At 34.3% G+C, this 18,050-nt stretch overlaps 2 protein-coding genes, 1 non-coding gene and 1 pseudogene across 3 annotated transcripts; 2 read left to right on the top strand and 2 right to left on the bottom strand.

Annotated features, from left to right (window-relative positions):
* Positions 1 to 240: 240 nt before the first annotated feature.
* LOC115446532 lies at positions 241 to 8,734 on the bottom strand (annotated as a pseudogene).
* Positions 8,735 to 9,058: 324 nt separating this feature from the next.
* On the top strand, positions 9,059 to 10,768 carry LOC115446522 (inactive selenide, water dikinase-like protein). The gene is given in 2 exon segments (XM_030173205.2): positions 9,059 to 10,191; positions 10,194 to 10,768. Coding segments are annotated over 2 exon segments (1,209 nt in total). The 5' UTR covers positions 9,059 to 9,165; the 3' UTR covers positions 10,377 to 10,768.
* A 492-nt stretch (positions 10,769 to 11,260) lies between these two features.
* Positions 11,261 to 16,304, bottom strand: LOC115446519 (DET1- and DDB1-associated protein 1). Its single transcript, XM_030173198.2, has 4 exons — positions 16,236 to 16,304; positions 15,862 to 16,000; positions 15,466 to 15,527; positions 11,261 to 13,880 (listed from the first exon to the last, which is right to left on the bottom strand). Exons 1-4 carry the CDS (start codon positions 16,296 to 16,298, stop codon positions 13,779 to 13,781), a joined length of 366 nt encoding a protein of 121 aa, XP_030029058.1. The 5' UTR covers positions 16,299 to 16,304; the 3' UTR covers positions 11,261 to 13,778.
* An 804-nt stretch (positions 16,305 to 17,108) lies between these two features.
* Trnak-cuu lies at positions 17,109 to 17,478 on the top strand. The gene is made up of 2 exons: positions 17,109 to 17,145; positions 17,443 to 17,478. It is a non-coding gene; the product is annotated as a tRNA-Lys (tRNA).
* The last annotated feature ends 572 nt before the right edge of the window (positions 17,479 to 18,050 follow it).

Below are 18,050 nucleotides of genomic sequence, written 5' to 3'. Positions count from 1 at the left end.
ATATTTTGAGAAGAATTTTACTATAATAATTTTGAATATAAATTCTTTTTATTAGAAATCAGTATCCATCATGACACATATGCCAAAGGGTGTATTTTTCCCGCATACGTCGCGTACATTCATCAAGAAATGCATTATGTCATCGCTCAATCGTTCGCTTAGTATAATCTAGGCATTAAAATCTTTACCCAAATGTAGATATGACCGTAACCGTAGGTAATAAAAATAAAACTCCGTCCATTATAATTTATACTAACTTTTATACTATGTTTTATTTGTAAATTATAAAATATTTAAAAATACATTGATTTATAAGTACATAAGGTTGTGCTAAAGCAATCTAATTGCTTTTTATATACATTTTATATTTCGTTATATTGTAAAAACATTAGTGTAAGTTATAATTTTCACACTGGCACAATCATCAATAGTATATCTAATGAACATGTTGGTAAAATATTTATTACCTATTTTGATACAATGCTTGTTGTTAAATTCGATTAAGGCAGTACTCAGGCAGACAAAGAGGGGGTCATTGCCTCACATATACACCTATATTGACGTTCGTAAATTTAAAAACTAACATTGTATCAAAAATGCACTGTCACGAATTAGAGAATTAAAATACTCTAAAACAAATAATATTTTGATTTAAACAGTAACAAAGTTTCATTAATGATTGCCAATGATGTCAACTGTATTGTCATAAGATTTTGCTTCGACCAGCGATATTTGAAAGAATTGTCTGCAATGCGTTCGCAGCGCTTTTACGCGTCTCGCCCGTATTATAGCTTAATAGAGAAATACAGAGCGTAAAAAGCGTTGCAAGCGCTCAATTGAAATGAGAATCAGTGTGAAGCTACAGTCTCGACATTCAATAGATTGCTCTATTTTATTTATAACATTTTATAGCTGTTACACGCACAAAATGAAATGTAGCAATTTATTATTAACGCTAGATATATTAACGTAATGTTTAATTTATACATTATATTCTTTATTTAATAAACACCGCAATGTATGTAAAAAATTTATAAAATATATGGCATGTTACTTTTCTAAATGCTATTTTAATGTCAGATCATTTAACTTTACGTTTGAGCACCTAACTGGACGGCACGCTTCCTTAAAATATACACAAAAAACATAAAACATGCCCAGGCACGGATCCGGAAGAGAATATGGGGGTCAATTAAAAAAACTGAAATTATTAATATAAATGTAAAATACGTACTCTTAATTTTATTCATAAATCCGTACGTGTGCATGTTGGATCAAATCCTTTTAAAAATCAAACAGAACTAATGGAGAGAAGGATTACGTTCACGATATTTCTCAAAAATCTAGCATCTAACCTACAAAATGAGTATTTTCAATAACGGAGGGACAATTGAAGTATAGGTACAGTGCAGCCTTATCTTTACATAATATAGTTAAAGCCATTTCAATTAATTAGGCGCAGGTATATTAAAGGAATGTAAAATCGAACATTTCTACATAAAAGTATGTAGGAAAAGTCTTTTACGTTCAAAGTATAAAATTTGAACTTGTAAAAATTTTACAAATTTTGTATTTAGTACGCTAAAATAACATGAAAATAGGAATACATTAAAGAAAAGATTTTTTTACGATTAAAAAATACACACAAATCATAAACATAGAAAATACCAAAAAGGCAAATCATAGAGATGTTAAAAAGAAAACAAGAAAGTAAAAAATATGCTAACAAATCCAAATAGTTATTTCAGAAAATATGCCTGTAGAATAAGATATAATCAAATATAAACTACATCCGCTATATAAAGTACATTAAAAAATACTATAAAATTTCGTCACTTATAAAGAAAGTATAACTTTGCAAAATTTTAAAAGCTGACGTTCTAAAGATTCTTTTTAAATTTTTTTAAAGCCACATTATTACTGCACAACCATGATTAAGACGGGCATAATTGTTTTACATTAAACAAAGTCAAATATAAAATTCTCACTGGATTGAAACACAATAGTCCATCTTATAGTATTATAGTCTAGTCTTACACAAGTCCTTTCGTAGCGTTGAGCGTTGCTCGTTGTTCCACGCCTCTTATAAGTGTCCCGAGCAATCCTTCCATTTCGTTTGCAGTCTCCCGAAGCTGGTTGTTGTCGAAACAAGAATCTGTGAATATAACGTTTTTGCTATAACTGCTAGAAATCACGCGATTACCTTGTGCTCATAATGAGAGGAAAACACAAAACGGATCCGTGTCGTTTTATTGAGTTTCGTTGAAAGACTACGCGCATTAGTCTCTCGACCAATCACAAACATCAAAATTAAACATCGACTTTACGTATCGCGTTTTTTGAAACATTCCAAGTGAGCTGATTCGTTTTGAAATATTTAAAACCCATTGGCATTTTTCTAAATACCACCCTGCATCAAATGCCAGAAGAATAACGTTAAACAAATGTTGATACCATATCTTTTCTATAACGCGTGTAACATACATATGCTAACGTTGGGTGCGATGACCTTCTAGATGGCGAATCTATTAGAGAAATATATCTATTATTAACTTCTGCTGGCAAATACCCCAAATTAAATCTTATCTAGAATAACACCCATCGGAACCACATATTTTTCTGCGATAAACAATGACCTATGTCACTCTATTGCTACATATATAATGTAAAACACACTTTTGCATTAATTTTTAGAACAATTTATATTTCTTGTCCGATTCACTTACCATCCATAGCAAAATTATTAGTCAATATCTGCTGCAAGCGATCCAAAACAGTGTCAAGATCAGCGTTGAGCTCTTTCATCTTGTCATTACTAGTTTCCACACTGCGGATATCCGCCGCGAACTTCTGCTCTGCGGATAAACCGCGTGACTCGTCCACCGACGCCAATGTCAGGTGTTTCGAGCGGTTACGCTTCTCGGATAAGGTTTCGGTTTCTGTAAAACAATTATTAATGAAATTAACATCGCAAATAACAGCCGAGGCTTCTTAATTTTAATGCGATTACATTTAATTGGTAGGTTCCTGAGCAAACACCTGTTGTGTTTTTAAGCGCGCAACGTTAATACGGCTCTATACGCCACGTCTGTTATCCAAAAATTGCTGGCTCACACCACACGTATAAAAATGAAAACTACAACAAAGTATAGTTGATTGTTGAAGTGACCAGTTATGTCGGCCGCATGATGCTAGTGCTCATTTTCACACGTGGCGTGTGCCGCCGTGCTGGCTGTAGAGTTCTACGACAGTGCGAAACAACACACCTGGGGCCCTATTCTTTATCCCGCACGTTATTTTAACAGTGCGTAACAAGCACGTAACACAACGCATCATGTTTAGGACTATAGAAATTTGGCTTACAGAATACTATTCCACGCACATTTCTCGAAGATAACATGACACGGCCGCGTTACGCGTTTACACTATCATACAGAATAAGGGCCCTGACGTGTTGTGTGACACACCTATGAATAATTCCTTGTTTTGGACATTTTAAATCAAGAAAATATTCATACTGTGGGCAACGCCACTATCAAAATAAATTCTTCATATTTCAATACAGCATGTAGGATATTGTAATCTCCAACTCACCATGATGCCAAGTGCTGATGTCATTCATGGACACGGTAGATATGCTGTCAGAAGTAGCATGTACCACTACCGGTTTCAGGGCATCTCCGGACATTGTCATTAGGTTGTGGCTCTCCTGCTTGGACACCACGGAGAAGTTCCCAGAGTCCAGACTCAGGACCCTGGGCTGGTTCTTATCTGTCACTTTGGACTGAGTTTCTACAACTGGTATAGGGCTGAACAAGTCAAATGCTTGTGGTCTTTCAAGTTTGTCACTTTTGGTCGGATGTTCTTGAGGGTGTGTGAGATTTTCCTGTGAAAAATTACTTTATAATTAATATGGACTTTTAGCTAAAAACTACTTCATCAAATATCTATAATGCTTCAGAGTACATTAAATTATCTGTATCTACTGCTAGCTCTTATATACAATATATTACTTCTTAGAACATCCACTTTAAATTATAGAAGTATTAGAAAGATATTGTATCACTTACATTCAATATCTTAAGTCTGCTGATTTGTTCAGATATATGTTTCCAGTGCGCGTCGACCTTCGTCTTTAGCTCTTTGTCTGAATCCTTTGCGATATCTTGTAGCTGAGTCGATAGGTCTTGAAGAGCTCTGTAATCAACATATAGTTTTCACAACATTCTATATCTATACTAAGGGTTTTATTTTGCTAAAACATTGTAATTATTATTTATTATACATAATTACTAGCAGTATTTAAACGGACAGTTAAAACCAGATTTAAAACTCATTTACACACTGTCTATATAAAAAGCGTTAGTCATCAAAATAAAAAAAAAACGCACTGACAATAAGCAACAAAGTTTGAATGAAGCCAATTTTTACCGCAGAGCAAATAATATTTTAATACCGCGTCCTTACTACAACTGCGGCCACACGGTGTAAAAACTCTACTCACTTATTTTGTGTTTCAAGTTTCACTATAATGTCCTGCAGAACAGTGGACGGATTGTTAGCGGTAGTGCCAGACGCTTTTCCCACTGTTGAAGTAAACATCTTCCCCTTCTTTCTTTTCACTGAACCTTGACGATATTGCCTCTCCACTTTTTTTGATGTCACTGTCTTCTTCTTCTTGGTTTTCGTGCAGAAGAAAAATCTTCTCATGCCTTTTATGAAGCCTAGACATTCCGAAGGTTTCACCTAGAATGGAAAAATCTATGTGTAGTTTTATTGTTATGGGTGATAACTCCTAATGATAATTGTTATAAATCTAAGTAATTAGATCATATTTTAAAAACATAACCACAGTCTTTATACTTCAATCTGTTTGACTGCCGAATAAAACAATAAAATATTGTCCTTTGTGGCACAGCACACGCATAGCGTATTGTCCACATACATGTTGGGTATCTATGCGCGAAAAATCTTACATCTGGCGTGTAAAAACGGGCGCTACGGGCATACAACCACCATTATGTTTGTAATTTAAAATATTCTACATACTATTGCCTAGAATGACACCAATGCTGATAATAAACACAAACATAATTATGTTTTGCCTCACTGTGATAGCACTAATTTCCACACATAGCGTGTGCGCCCGCAGCCTTGTGGAATTCTTTTTTAAATTATCTTAGCATGTTACCTCCAGTTAATGTATGTTTTTTTATTAATATATTTATGCAAATTTACCTGTCCGTCAACAACTTCATTCATCAAATGGGTTTTCTTGTGTCCGCTAGGATCTTGAAATCTTTGTCGTACAAGTAACACTTCTCGCAAATGTACACCTCACTACACTTTGAGCATTTGAATTTTAGCATCTGTAAGTGAAACAGTATTATCATGAAATTTACACATCCAGTTCTAGACAAACTTGTTTAAAGATATTTAAGTATAATTTTACTATCTTCATGTTTAATTAATTTGTGAATCATAAATATTTATATATTTTTTCTTTCCCTTCTATTCAAATAAGATTACTTTTTTTATTAAGACACAAAAATTGAAAAACTTAAAAAAACAACGATTATATGTATAAGCAGTGTAGGTACCTGTGCAAGTGTTTGTGTACACGCACTACAGTTGAGATTGGAATCTGTGCCGGTCCTGCTGGCGGCCACTCGCTGCAGGACGGCCAGCCACCGCGCGCTCGCGCAGTTCTGCACGCCCCACTCAGCCACCGCGCGAGCACTCACGCCGAGCATGCCTGCACTCTGGGACGGAAAACACATATTTTAACAACAGTCACATAATATTCTAAGAGTGCTCATAAGTTGGATAATGAAACGTCAACTCAGTTAAAATTTACAGCTGAGTCAGTAGAAAGTGTATGACTTTTATCTGGTTGGCACACATTTTAAACATTTATTTTATGAAAAGTTAATTAAATTTACATCATGTGAAGTTAAATGTATTTTTGATGTTATAAAAGTAAAAAGAAAAAGTTGTGAAGTAGTCATTGCGGAAATGAAACTAGTTTTCGGATTTCATCTGTTTTTCTTTTTTAATAAAATAACTAAACTATTTCTTTATTTTACCAATTTTACATTTAACACTCGCGGCTCCACCCGTGTTATACACTTTTTTCGGAATAAAACACCCACTTTATACTTTTCTAGGATAAAATGGAGCCTTTATTTTGAGTTGGACCTCTAGAATTACATCTCTGAAAACTGCATTCAATGAATTAGTTCAGTAATTTACATTTTCAATATTACATTTTCTTCAATATTTATAATGTGCAGACATTATCCTGTAAAAATTTTATATGTGTAATCTAATTTTATATAATAATAATAATATCAGCCCTGTATTATATACTTGCCCACTGCTGAGCACGGGCCTCCTCTACTACTGAGAGGGATTAGGCCTTAGTCCACCACGCTGGCCAAAAAGCGGCGATAGCCTAGTTGGGTGTGGAACGGTTTGCCAAGACGAATGTCCGCAGGTTCAAATCCCAAGGGCACACACCTCTGACTTTTCTAAAAAATCATGTGTGTATTCTTTGTGAATTTATTGTTCGCTTTAACGGTGAAGGAAAACATCGTGAGGAAACCTGCACATCTGAGAAGTTCTCTATAGGAATTTCGAAGGTGTGTGAAGTCTACCAATCCGCACTAATTTTATATGATCTTTCCTTTAGAGAACTTACCTTATTAAAACATGCATCAACATCATCCTGTATCTGCTGGCAGTTAGTCCCACAATACCCTGGGAGTGCGGCCACATGCGCCAACAGCGCCGCCAGCCTCCTCGCCGACACGCAGCCGTTGTGGTCCGCCGAGCTGTTGGCCAGCGCGAACCACTTGTCTGAAGCAGGCTCCTCGCTCAGCATGATGAGCAGGGTCTTGGCTGCTAGCACGCGGATTGGTTCCTTCCTTTCCCTAGAAGTAGTAGTAATTGGTACCATTGATTGATGTATACAGAGTATTTTTTGGGTGTGAATGCAAAATGGTTTTTTGATGCTGTTTTTTCTTACATGTTTGTTCTGTGAGTATATTACAATAGTAAAGTATTTATCGCTGTAATGTCTCATTCTTCAAAATATAACTATCATTTTCTTCTTACCATACATATATATAAAGTTAAGACTATACAGAAGTCAAGCTACCTCCTTTAGTCTTAGAAATTAAGTTCAGGAAACACTATTAGACCTTTTTAATATTTTACAAGTAGGTCTATAATTATTCAATGCAATTTCATGCTATTTACATGTCAGTTTATGTATACTACAAAAATATCTCCCAAAAACCTGATTCAAACTGGAAGCAAAACAGAACCACCCAATAACACACACACAACTGTGTTAGTATTTTATTGGATACAGTTTGTATACCATACTTACTTATCATAAACATTGAGCAACAAATTGATCAACACATCCACAGCCAGATCAACATCTCCAGAGAACAATCCCTCCTTCTCAGCCGCAAAGTATATGTCAGCAAGCACTGCCTCTAGCTCCGCAGTGTCCAGAGATAGGCTGCTTTCTGACAAACTTAGCTGATGGCGCGCAAACACACCAGAGCTAATGCGCAGTGGTGGTACTGTAGACAAAAACAGATCATTGGGCCATGAGAATAAGAGTTAACATCAATGTCTCCATTTATATGGTAATTAGAGGCACTTTATTAGTCATAATCTACTGTCAAGGTACCAAGACTATTATCTTGGCAGTATATTACCATGTATTTGTTGCATTGCCAGAAGTCTCAAAATTGGGACCTTTTTGCTCACACTTTTGCATTAATTAGATTTTACTGATGTAAGGTAATTTTGCAACATTATAATTCTTTATTTACACATGGAAACACTGGTGGGCATTTTTAGCCTAAAATCTCTACGACATGAAGATATTGTGTGGAATTCATAAATATTTATAAGCAACTTATACTTTGTTCATAAATATGCAATGTTTAGGCATAATCTATTCTTGGTATAACCATATCCTGTTTGTACAAACTGGAAAAAACAATTGTGGGAATGGGGGCAAGACAACTTTTTAAACACCATTGTAATATCTACATATAACAAATACCCTAATAAAGTTACTGACATTGTAGATATTATTAATTTTATAAGTAATAAAATAAAAATAACAGCTTATCTTTTCTAAGCAATGTAATATCCATTTATCTACATTCCTGCAAATACCATTTTAGGAAATCTAATAGACCTTAAACATGCCATTTCCTTCTAACTGGTTAGATTGTAAATGTCCAAGTCTTACCTTGAAGGTGTCTTTGTAATGCATATACTTTAAATGCTATCCTGTAGACGCTATACCGCATCCCGTCATACTCTTTAAGGCTTTCAGCAATTTTACAAAATTCTGGATGATCATATTGCTGCTTACCCGATAATTCGCTATAACAAACAAATATTTATAAAAACTTGCACCAAACTGGTACAGAACCGGTGAAAGTCATACATACTCTACATAACACGGGTAGCCTGCCTCGTTCTCAACCTTTTTCCAGTTCTTCACACTCATTTTGAATCACAACTATTTAAACATTGTATTTTTCAACTATTACAGGAATAAATAAATGTAAATTAGTCAACCAATAAACATTTAACCGCCATAAAGTTTTAAAAAATATATAACTTTATTCAGTAAGTTCTTGTTGCACATAAATTTTACAACTTCAAACCAACTTTTCTAATTACTAAATTCAATAATTTTTGGTTGGTCACTTTGCAACTAGAGTTTATTTGATTGGTTCACTGCAATATCACAATAGAATATAAATGTCATAATAATAAATATGAGCCATGACATTCCCCATTTTATAATAAATTTTACAAGATATATTTTTGATGCATCTATTACTGGATACATTTGATTCTTCATGAAAAGAAACGTCCATATTACAGATATGTTTTCTTTGCCAAGAACGTAGAACGGTACTAAAATAGACCAATCAAAGCGTTTAAAATCTTGTTTATGCCCAATAAAAACCAATCACAACTTTGAATACAGTTGTAATTTTTTCTGCCATATTGCCGCTGTAAAGGAGACGCCATTTTGCAAGCGTCACTCGGCGGCGTGTCAGGTTTCCGCGTTTGACCAAAATATTTCCACCTGAGCCATAATATTGTGTTGTTTTGTGTAATATGTCATACCAGTCAAGTGTAGCGCAGGACTCCTTAGCTGCGGCACAATTAGAAATGACCGGTAACCCCAATACATTGGCTTTACGTCGGCCATTCGACCCAGTGGCCCACGACTTGGAGGCAAGTTTTAGGCTGACGCGCTTCGCCGATTTAAAGGGAAGAAGTTGTAAAGTACCTCAAGATGTGTTGGGTAAACTCGTGGAATCACTCCAGCAGGATTATTCCCAATCAGAGCAAGACCAATTTATGCATGTGGCGATCCCGCGCATCGGCATCGGCTTGGACTGCTCGGTGACGCCGCTCAGGCATGGTGGCCTTTGTTTAGTGCAAACTACTGACTTTTTTTACCCTCTAGTCGACGACCCTTACATGATGGGGAAGATCGCGTGTGCCAATGTTTTGAGCGATCTGTACGCGATGGGTGTAACGGAGTGCGACAACATGCTCATGCTGCTCGGCGTCTCCACAAAAATGACTGAAAAGGAACGCGACGTCGTTATTCCTTTGATCATGAGAGGATTCAAGGACTCTGCGCTGGAAGCCGGCACGTCAGTCACTGGCGGCCAGACAGTCATCAACCCATGGTGCACCATCGGCGGGGTGGCTACAACTATCTGCCAACCTAACGAATACATTGTGCCGGACAACGCAGTCATGGGCGACGTGCTTGTGTTGACAAAGCCCCTTGGCACTCAAGTGGCTGTGAACGCTCACCAGTGGCTGGACCAGCCTGAACGCTGGAACCGTATCAAACTCGTCGTCTCCGAGGAAGATGTGCGTAAAGCATACCATCGTGCGATGGACTCCATGAGCCGGCTAAACCGAATTGCAGCTAGACTTATGCATAAATACAACGCTCACGGTTCCACTGATGTAACTGGATTTGGTTTATTAGGACATGCACAGAACTTGGCCTCCCATCAAAAGAACGAAGTCTCGTTTGTTATCCACAACTTACCTGTAATCGCGAAAATGGCTGCTGTTGCCAAGGCATGTGGTAACATGTTCCAATTGCTGCAAGGGCATGCTCCCCGAAAACGTCTGGTGGGCTTCTGATCTGTCTCCCAAGAGAGCAGGCTGCAGCATACTGCAAGGACATTGAGAAGCAGGAGGGCTACCAGGCCTGGATCATCGGAATTGTGGAGAAGGGCAACCGCACTGCTCGCATTATTGACAAACCACGAGTTATTGAAGTGCCGGCTAAAGATTAAACTAATTTGAATTCAAGGCATTTGTCTTCTAAATTCTTTTTAAATTAAAATTAAGGACATTGGAGAGCTGGAGAAATCTTAAATTTTATTTTATATAATAAATATGTATGTTTTGATTGTAATATCTTGAAGTATTGTAAGTTACTGTTTTTGGTTACTTTACGCGATACACAGCTGCATAGTCTTTAAAGTTTAAAGCTATCAATATACTTTTAGATATTCAATCTAGTGACTACCTACTTGGTGTTTATATAATGTAAGAATATTCATTAATAAAGTTATGAGAATAATTCCATTAGGCACTTGAACCTAATTTGTTTGCAGCTTGTGGAATGTTTCTGCAAATTGTGAGATAAGTATAATTATTAGAATAAAGGTTATTTTTCAGTCAATATGTAGTTTCATTTCTTTATACCCCACTAAGCATTGTATAATTTTTATGGAGTAAAAAAATATGAAATGAAACATTGAAAATTGTTTTCAATTCCTTGTAAAAAAAAATTGGCAGCAATGTATATTTTTTTTAGTACTATTTTTAAAAAGCACAATAAATAAATAAATATTTTTACACATTCATTAAAACTTTCTTTACAATTCAAGTCTTATGTTATCCCATATCACCTCAGTATATTATTGCATTAAGTTAAATCTGCCATCCTGAGTTATCAGCAAAGAGAATTATAATATATATAGAAAGCAATCAGGTTCAAACCCAGGGTGGAACAAATGGGTTTTTAATTTTCTGGTATTCAGCTCAATGTCGAACTATTTTCAGTACGTCCAAAGACATACAGATGGCGAAATAAGATAACTTCATCCCGCCCATAATAAAAAGGTGACACAAATTACTATTTACAAAAGTATTCTAGAAAAATAAAACCAAGTCAATTTTCACATTTTTATTCACCATTTAGAATCAGTAATTAAGGATAAAATTAAAAAACGCTATCATCATTCTAAACGTCAGGTTTTAAAGTAAATTACCCATTAGGTAATATTATCTTTATACACATTAATTTATTTTAACTTAATCTACTCTGCACTACAAAATACCTATTGCTTTGTGACAATTAATCTGGAAGTGATCATATTGACCGGAGACTTAGTATTCTATGAGATTCAACTTGTACTGGCACATAGGGGTGGGTTATTGGAAGATAAATTCGACCAAAAGTGTAATTTTGGCTTATCTACGACACAGCGCACAGTTGATGTATATAAATACCTTGTCCCTTGAAGATGTATCGTTCTACCGAATTATGATCAATTACGCACTGCAATGCAGCGATAACGAAAACAAACCTGACTAAAATGATGATATGATAAGACACAATGCTAGTGCATATAATTTTATAAAAAAAACAACACAGATATTTTGAGACATTGCAGAAACGAGAAGGATAAAGATGTAATTGCCAATTTCTGAACATTCACAACTAGCGTGAGTCAAACTCCGACTGGCTGACAATGCATAAAGGAGTACTTAATCCTATCATGGACACTTGGACAGTGGATCGCTGTCCGCTATCCACAACAACTGAACACATGGTATGTATCTGCAATACTTAACATTGCTGTATTGTATAAAATACCCTAATTTTCATCTGCAGTTATTTAAGCGTTTCCTTATTCAACCACTGATACCTAACAATACAGTTAACCCATAGATATTAGTGTTTTAATATGCCATTAAACAATGCCTCCATACCTATACTCAAGAACCATAATTCAACACTTTGCAACCCAGAGGGGACTAATAGTTGTACACTTTATACTCAGAGTATATCTGTAGTCTGTACAAGCATGTACACAATACATACAGCTATAGTCCTCCCATAAGGAAAATCCTTGTCACCCTAGTTACCAAGGGGATTGGGTCAATAGGGTGACAAGCATTTTCCTGGTCATTAGACCAGGTGGTCGTCCATAGATATTGTGGTCATTTTGAACAAACTTTTTTGCAATATGCGCCTATAAATTACTGATAGAAATGTACATTGTAAACAGTATTTTTTTATTATTTCTCTGGCCTATTTAAACATTAACATCTATAATAAAACCAATACATTTTATACTAGCAGGTGCTTTATCTTAAAAAATTTAGTGTTGATGATTTATAATTACTGATCTAGATTTATTGCGTCAAAAAACTTAATAACAATGGAATGAAAGTTACCATACATATTGAAACTCAGACAATGTTTTTTAGTTGTAATACTTATACAGAACTTAAAGATATACACAGAAATTTCATATTAATGGCACTTTCAGTGTGACAATTTGAGTTTTGAATTTTATGTGTTGTGTGGCAGAGTATGACTGAACATATTAAATCCAACACTTGTACACTTTTCTTTATTCAGACATGGCTTAGAACTGCATAAGTGAAGACACTTATAATCTTGGCCAGATTGAGATGTTGTGTCTTTTGAATCCATAACTTTGATAGATATCTATCAAGATCTCTTTTATATCCTTCTTCCTTAATTATATGGAATACTGATATTTGAGCATACCAATTAGAAAAGTGTATGAGTAAAATCGGACTTTAATGTTTAATCGCCTTGACTATTTTAAAGAGTCCTATATGAATAAATAACAATTATTTGTTAGCTTAGAGGCACTCTTTACTTGAGACATATGATATTTTTTTATTATAAGTTAGGTATAGGTTAGTTGATTAGCATATTGTGCACTTTGTAAGATCATATAATTATTTGAAAACCCAGCATGGAATTATCTGGTATTTACCAGGCTCAAACCACCACAACATAGGTTTTATGTAATTTTTTTTGTATGACGAGACGAGCTTGCCGTTCTCCTGATGGTAAGCGAAACGACCGCCCGTATTCCACTGCGCTCGCCATTAAGAGACATAAGATGTTAAGACTTATTAAGTCCAGTAGTTACACTGGCAATGACATCCTTCAAACCAGAATACAACAGTGACCACACACAGTTGCTTGGTGGCAAATTGGTGGATATATTTGTGCATACACAGAACATTCCAGAACATTCTATTGTTCTATCTCCTATCTGAAATATTGAAATTGCACTGGCAATAGATACATAATAACAGAAATCAAGATTAATAAAATATGAAAATACTGCAAGTATTACATTAACTCTATAATAGTAATGGAATCAATCTAATATCTCTAACAATGATACTATTATTGGTCTTCAAAAGCACCACACAACACAACACAGAATTCACAATAAATTGTCACAGTTGAATTGAACAGACATTTCCCAAAAAACGTGAAACCAGTGTGTTTCAAGTATCAATGTACAATTTGACCTAAAAATGTGGAATAAAAATGTTAATATAAAAATGCCGTACACTCTGTAAAGTCTATTATAAACCAAGCACAAACTAACTGTTGTTGCGTGTGAGATGTTTCAGTTTAAGGGTGAGTTTAAACAGGGCCTCTTGCGTGGTCTGCTCTCGTCACCGTTCTGTTCTATGTGCGTTTGGTCGCGTTTCTTCGGTGAATTGTTGTTCTGAAATCCAGAAATAGACAGTTTCAGAATGAACCCAAAAATTATTAATAATTGGTACAAGTTTGGGTTTTTCTGCTCAATTTCAGGCTGGAGTCTGGAATTTGTGCTCGATATGGCGATAGGCTCGTCCCCTATCACATCATGGGACGCAATACACTTGGCGAAAAGTTGGTGCCTTGATTGCGCCTCTGCATTACCCTTTGGGCATAAATATGTGATGTGTGTGTGTGGTATAAGTTCCCCTTCCAAATATAAAAATCTCATACATAGTTTATTTTTCCAAGATAAATCCACCGTTTTTAATGAATTCTGCCAATAGCTTTTTTAGATCCATCGCAAAAATAGAGTAACTAGTACAACATCTTTATGACATCCTCATAAATGAATTATTTTGAGTGATTTATTTTCAGGGTGGGATCCAAGAAGATATAAATTTTTTTAGCTGTCTGTTAATGATAATTAGTCTACAGTCTATCTGTGTGCCTAATTCCATTATAACTCATTCAATGATATAGGATTACTATGAATAAATTTGCAGACATCAAAAATTATCTTAATAATTATATTAATTAGTAAGATAAAACATCATGATTTGCAATACATAATGCCTATAACAGTCAAACTAATTAAAAAATGTATCATGTGTCAGATAATTCTTCAATATATTCTAATCAAACTACGCCTTATCATTTGTGAACAAAACCAAATATATTAGATACCAAATAATGTTCATTAACAAAATGATGCCTAAGTCCAACTCCCACTTAGATAATACAAAAATGTGTCCATATTCATGATATGTTTTGTATGGCCTGAATAACGGACTACAATCTTATGTGTATAAAGTGGGATCTCACAGCAATTCAATGTATTGACACTTGAAAGGCAATATTTAAGCAACAATCAATAATATTTTAAGCAAAGAGATTTAAAGTTTTCATATTATTAAGAAAACTTTATAAAAATAAAGTGTAATAATATAAAAATTATACTAGAGATACAAAACTTAGATCAAACAATGGAGGAAATTAGTAAATTCCAAATACATAACTCATTTTCAATATAAAATTTATTGCTAAGATATGGAAGTCTTTTAACTGTTGATTTTATCTTTCACTATATGATATGATAGCATAATAGCATAATCACTAATTGTATTAGCATTTTCTTATAGGATTCATGTTACTTCTACATTTCTGTGTGCATTCCAAAACTTGTTCTTTAACTGTATATAAATATTTTGCCAGATATATGAAAACATACTTATATTTCTTTTCTCAACCAATATAAAAAATATAATTTAATTCTAATTGCATTCAATTACTCTGCAATATTAGACATATGCAGACAATTTTTGGAGGCAAATATGCCTAAATCACAAATAGTAAGATTGTAAAATTAACAACCCACTATTTTTTCCAACCTTGAATATATCTTTAAAGAAATTAACAGTTAACTAATTGAAATCCTATAAAAGCTACAAATAATTAATTAAAAATAAAAATACATTTCATCAATGTTCCATCATTTTCCTGCAAGAAAAATTATAATTAGAAAATCATATTATAAATGTTTAATATCTCACCTTTTTCTCCCATTGTTGGTGTAGGTATCTTAATAATATATTTGTCTTTTCTGTTACAATTACTGAAAATGAGAAAAGTATTATTTACAATATATATATATTTACAAAAAATTACAAACTAGTCATTAAATACACATAAAATAATGGTTATGTAGTGTTTTATACATTTTAAATAAGGCTCTATGTTTTTTATGTAATTGGAACTGTTTTCTAAGTAATTAAATTTTTGTATTTGGAAGTAAAAATACAATACTAATGAACTATACAATTAACACACAATTAAAATAGTAAATGGACTCAAAAATGTATGCCTCAACGTATAATCTAATGATTAATAAGCACAGATTACACTTTTATACATGTTCTTAAAAAGTAGGATGAAAACGTATACTCAACTTTGCTCGGAAGGTATATCTTTAGTTGGTAAATATATCGAAGGCCTTTTCGAACAATTTCTAATGCCATGGTCTGTATTAAACAGTGTGAAGTTCTGCTCGTCGTACGAAGGCAGGTCTTTTAAAAATTCCATCACTGACTGCACAAAAAAACAAACACAAATTAGCCATAGTGTCGAGGTGCCATCAAGGACCTGACGAGGTGCGCAATTGACGTGATTATATCGTTGTATCCACATATTCACCACACTTACCATTGTATTTTTACAATGATATAATCGGCACGTGTCTATAAACAATGAATAATTTCATAAACCAAACGATAAGGCAAAGTAATTAAAAATAAATTTCTCAACAATCGCCTGCAATACTAACCAGATGAGAATGACAGCCGCGTGAAATGTTGGCACTGTGAAAAATATAGACACTTTCATTCATGTTGCCAACTCAATTTGATTTTCCCCAATGAAAAAATTACAAGAAATTCGTGCGTGGATATTTAGCAAAACGCAGTGTATGCGGGGAAGCATTAATGTTATTATGGAATAAATAATGCTCAGTGTACTGCACACATTATCTCATTTTTGGCACTGTGTTATAAAATTTCCTTCTTGATACCTTGTAGGGCGATGGTAGCATAGTATAGTTACCTGCTGTAAATTTCTATATTCAAAGGCAAAAAAAATAATAATACATAAAGTTTCATAGTTTTATGAAAGACGCATAATATTACTAAATATTAACGATGAAAGCTATGTAAAAAAAAAAACATTATGTATATCAAATATAATATAATTTATACTCTGACAATAATATAAGTACTTTTTGCGATAGCGGGATTTTTGAATTACGAACGACTTCAATAACTGCTACTTGATTATTTAATTTTAACTGCAAACAAAATGTACAGTTTAGTTAACACAAACTTTTGTAGAACATACAATCCAAATGGACGACAAAATGCTCTGTCAGACATAAAAAGATTATTAACATCGCGGGACACTGTGGCACAAAAGAAAGCGTGTGGGTATCTGATCGAAGTTATAAGTCGATATAAAAATAATTCAAATGAAAGACATCGAATGATAGAATATCTTCTAGACAACGATATTACCGTATTTCTTTGTGAAGCGACATCCAATTTGGATTTTGAGCTCTTTAGGTAAGATATTATGAATTTTACATTCCTTGAAAATCTAACAGGATACAATCCACTATTCGAATAGTTATTATGTCATTATTGACACAGCCCGGCTAGGTCAGTCGGTAGAGCATGAGACTCTTAAGGTGGTAGCTCAAGGTCCATTTTCATACATTTTGTTTCGGCTTTAATCTGGGTAACTAAACAAGTATTGGCAAGTAAAGAATTTAAATTCACGTCTAGTTAGTGATTAGTTCTCGCAGTTGAAAGAAAACGTAAAATAATTAATAATCATGGATATTTCTGCCTTTAAAATTTCGTCATATTAAATTTTAAAGGCCGAAATATCCATGATTATTCTTTACTTGCCAATACTTGTTTAGTTACCCAGATTAAAGCCGAAACAAAATGTATGAAAATGGACCTTGAGCTACCACCTTAATCTCAGGGTCGTGGGTTCGAGCCCCACGTTGGGCGCGAAGTTTTTTAGATAAGCACAGATTATTTCGGCTACAGTTGATCCCCTGTTATCTAGTAATAATTTAACCACAGCCAAAATTATCACGTTGTGTTACAATTATTTAGTATTGCAAAAAGATTGCGTTACTGTGGGTATTTAATATTGCAAGAAATATTATGTTTCTTTACATGTAAGAATTTTTGTCTCCAACAAATTAAAATATCACATCAAAAAAGATAAATTCATTTATAAAAAAATATTCACCCAACACGAATTTAAAGTATCCTCTACCGTTCAGTTAATAAAAAAATGGTGTCACGTCGTCACTTCGAGTTGTCCAAAAAGTTTTCATATTTTAGGTCGGTCCTCCACTGCTTGCGTTTGATATGGCGTTCGAGCCGCTTCTTCTCGGAGGAGCACGCAGCACACTCGATGACTGCAGTTGTTCGCTCGCTATCGCATTATGCCGGCTCCGGTCTAAAGCTTGCTGTGGATGCCTGCCTTCATTATCTCGACGACTTGCTGAATGGGTAAGTTATGAAATTAGCTATCAGTTCGCGTGTAAGAAAGTACAGTCAGCCACATAAAT

Source organism: Manduca sexta, chromosome 16, assembly GCF_014839805.1.
Source record: "Manduca sexta isolate Smith_Timp_Sample1 chromosome 16, JHU_Msex_v1.0, whole genome shotgun sequence".
NCBI classification, from domain to species: Eukaryota; Metazoa; Arthropoda; class Insecta; order Lepidoptera; family Sphingidae; genus Manduca; species Manduca sexta.
Note: the sequence above shows the minus strand (reverse complement) of the source record. Positions and strands in the feature narration are given on the sequence as shown.

Coding starts and splice junctions, on each gene's coding strand:
- LOC115446519 (XM_030173198.2), bottom strand. CDS start 16,298: ATGAATGAAAGTGTCTATATTTTTCACAGTGCCAACATTTCACGCGGC. Junction 16,001..16,235: donor GCGGCTGTCATTCTCATCTG/GTTAGTATTGCA, acceptor TTTTTTGTGCAG/TCAGTGATGGAATTTTTAAA. Junction 13,881..15,465: donor ACCAACAATGGGAGAAAAAG/GTGAGATATTAA, acceptor TCTGGATTTCAG/AACAACAATTCACCGAAGAA.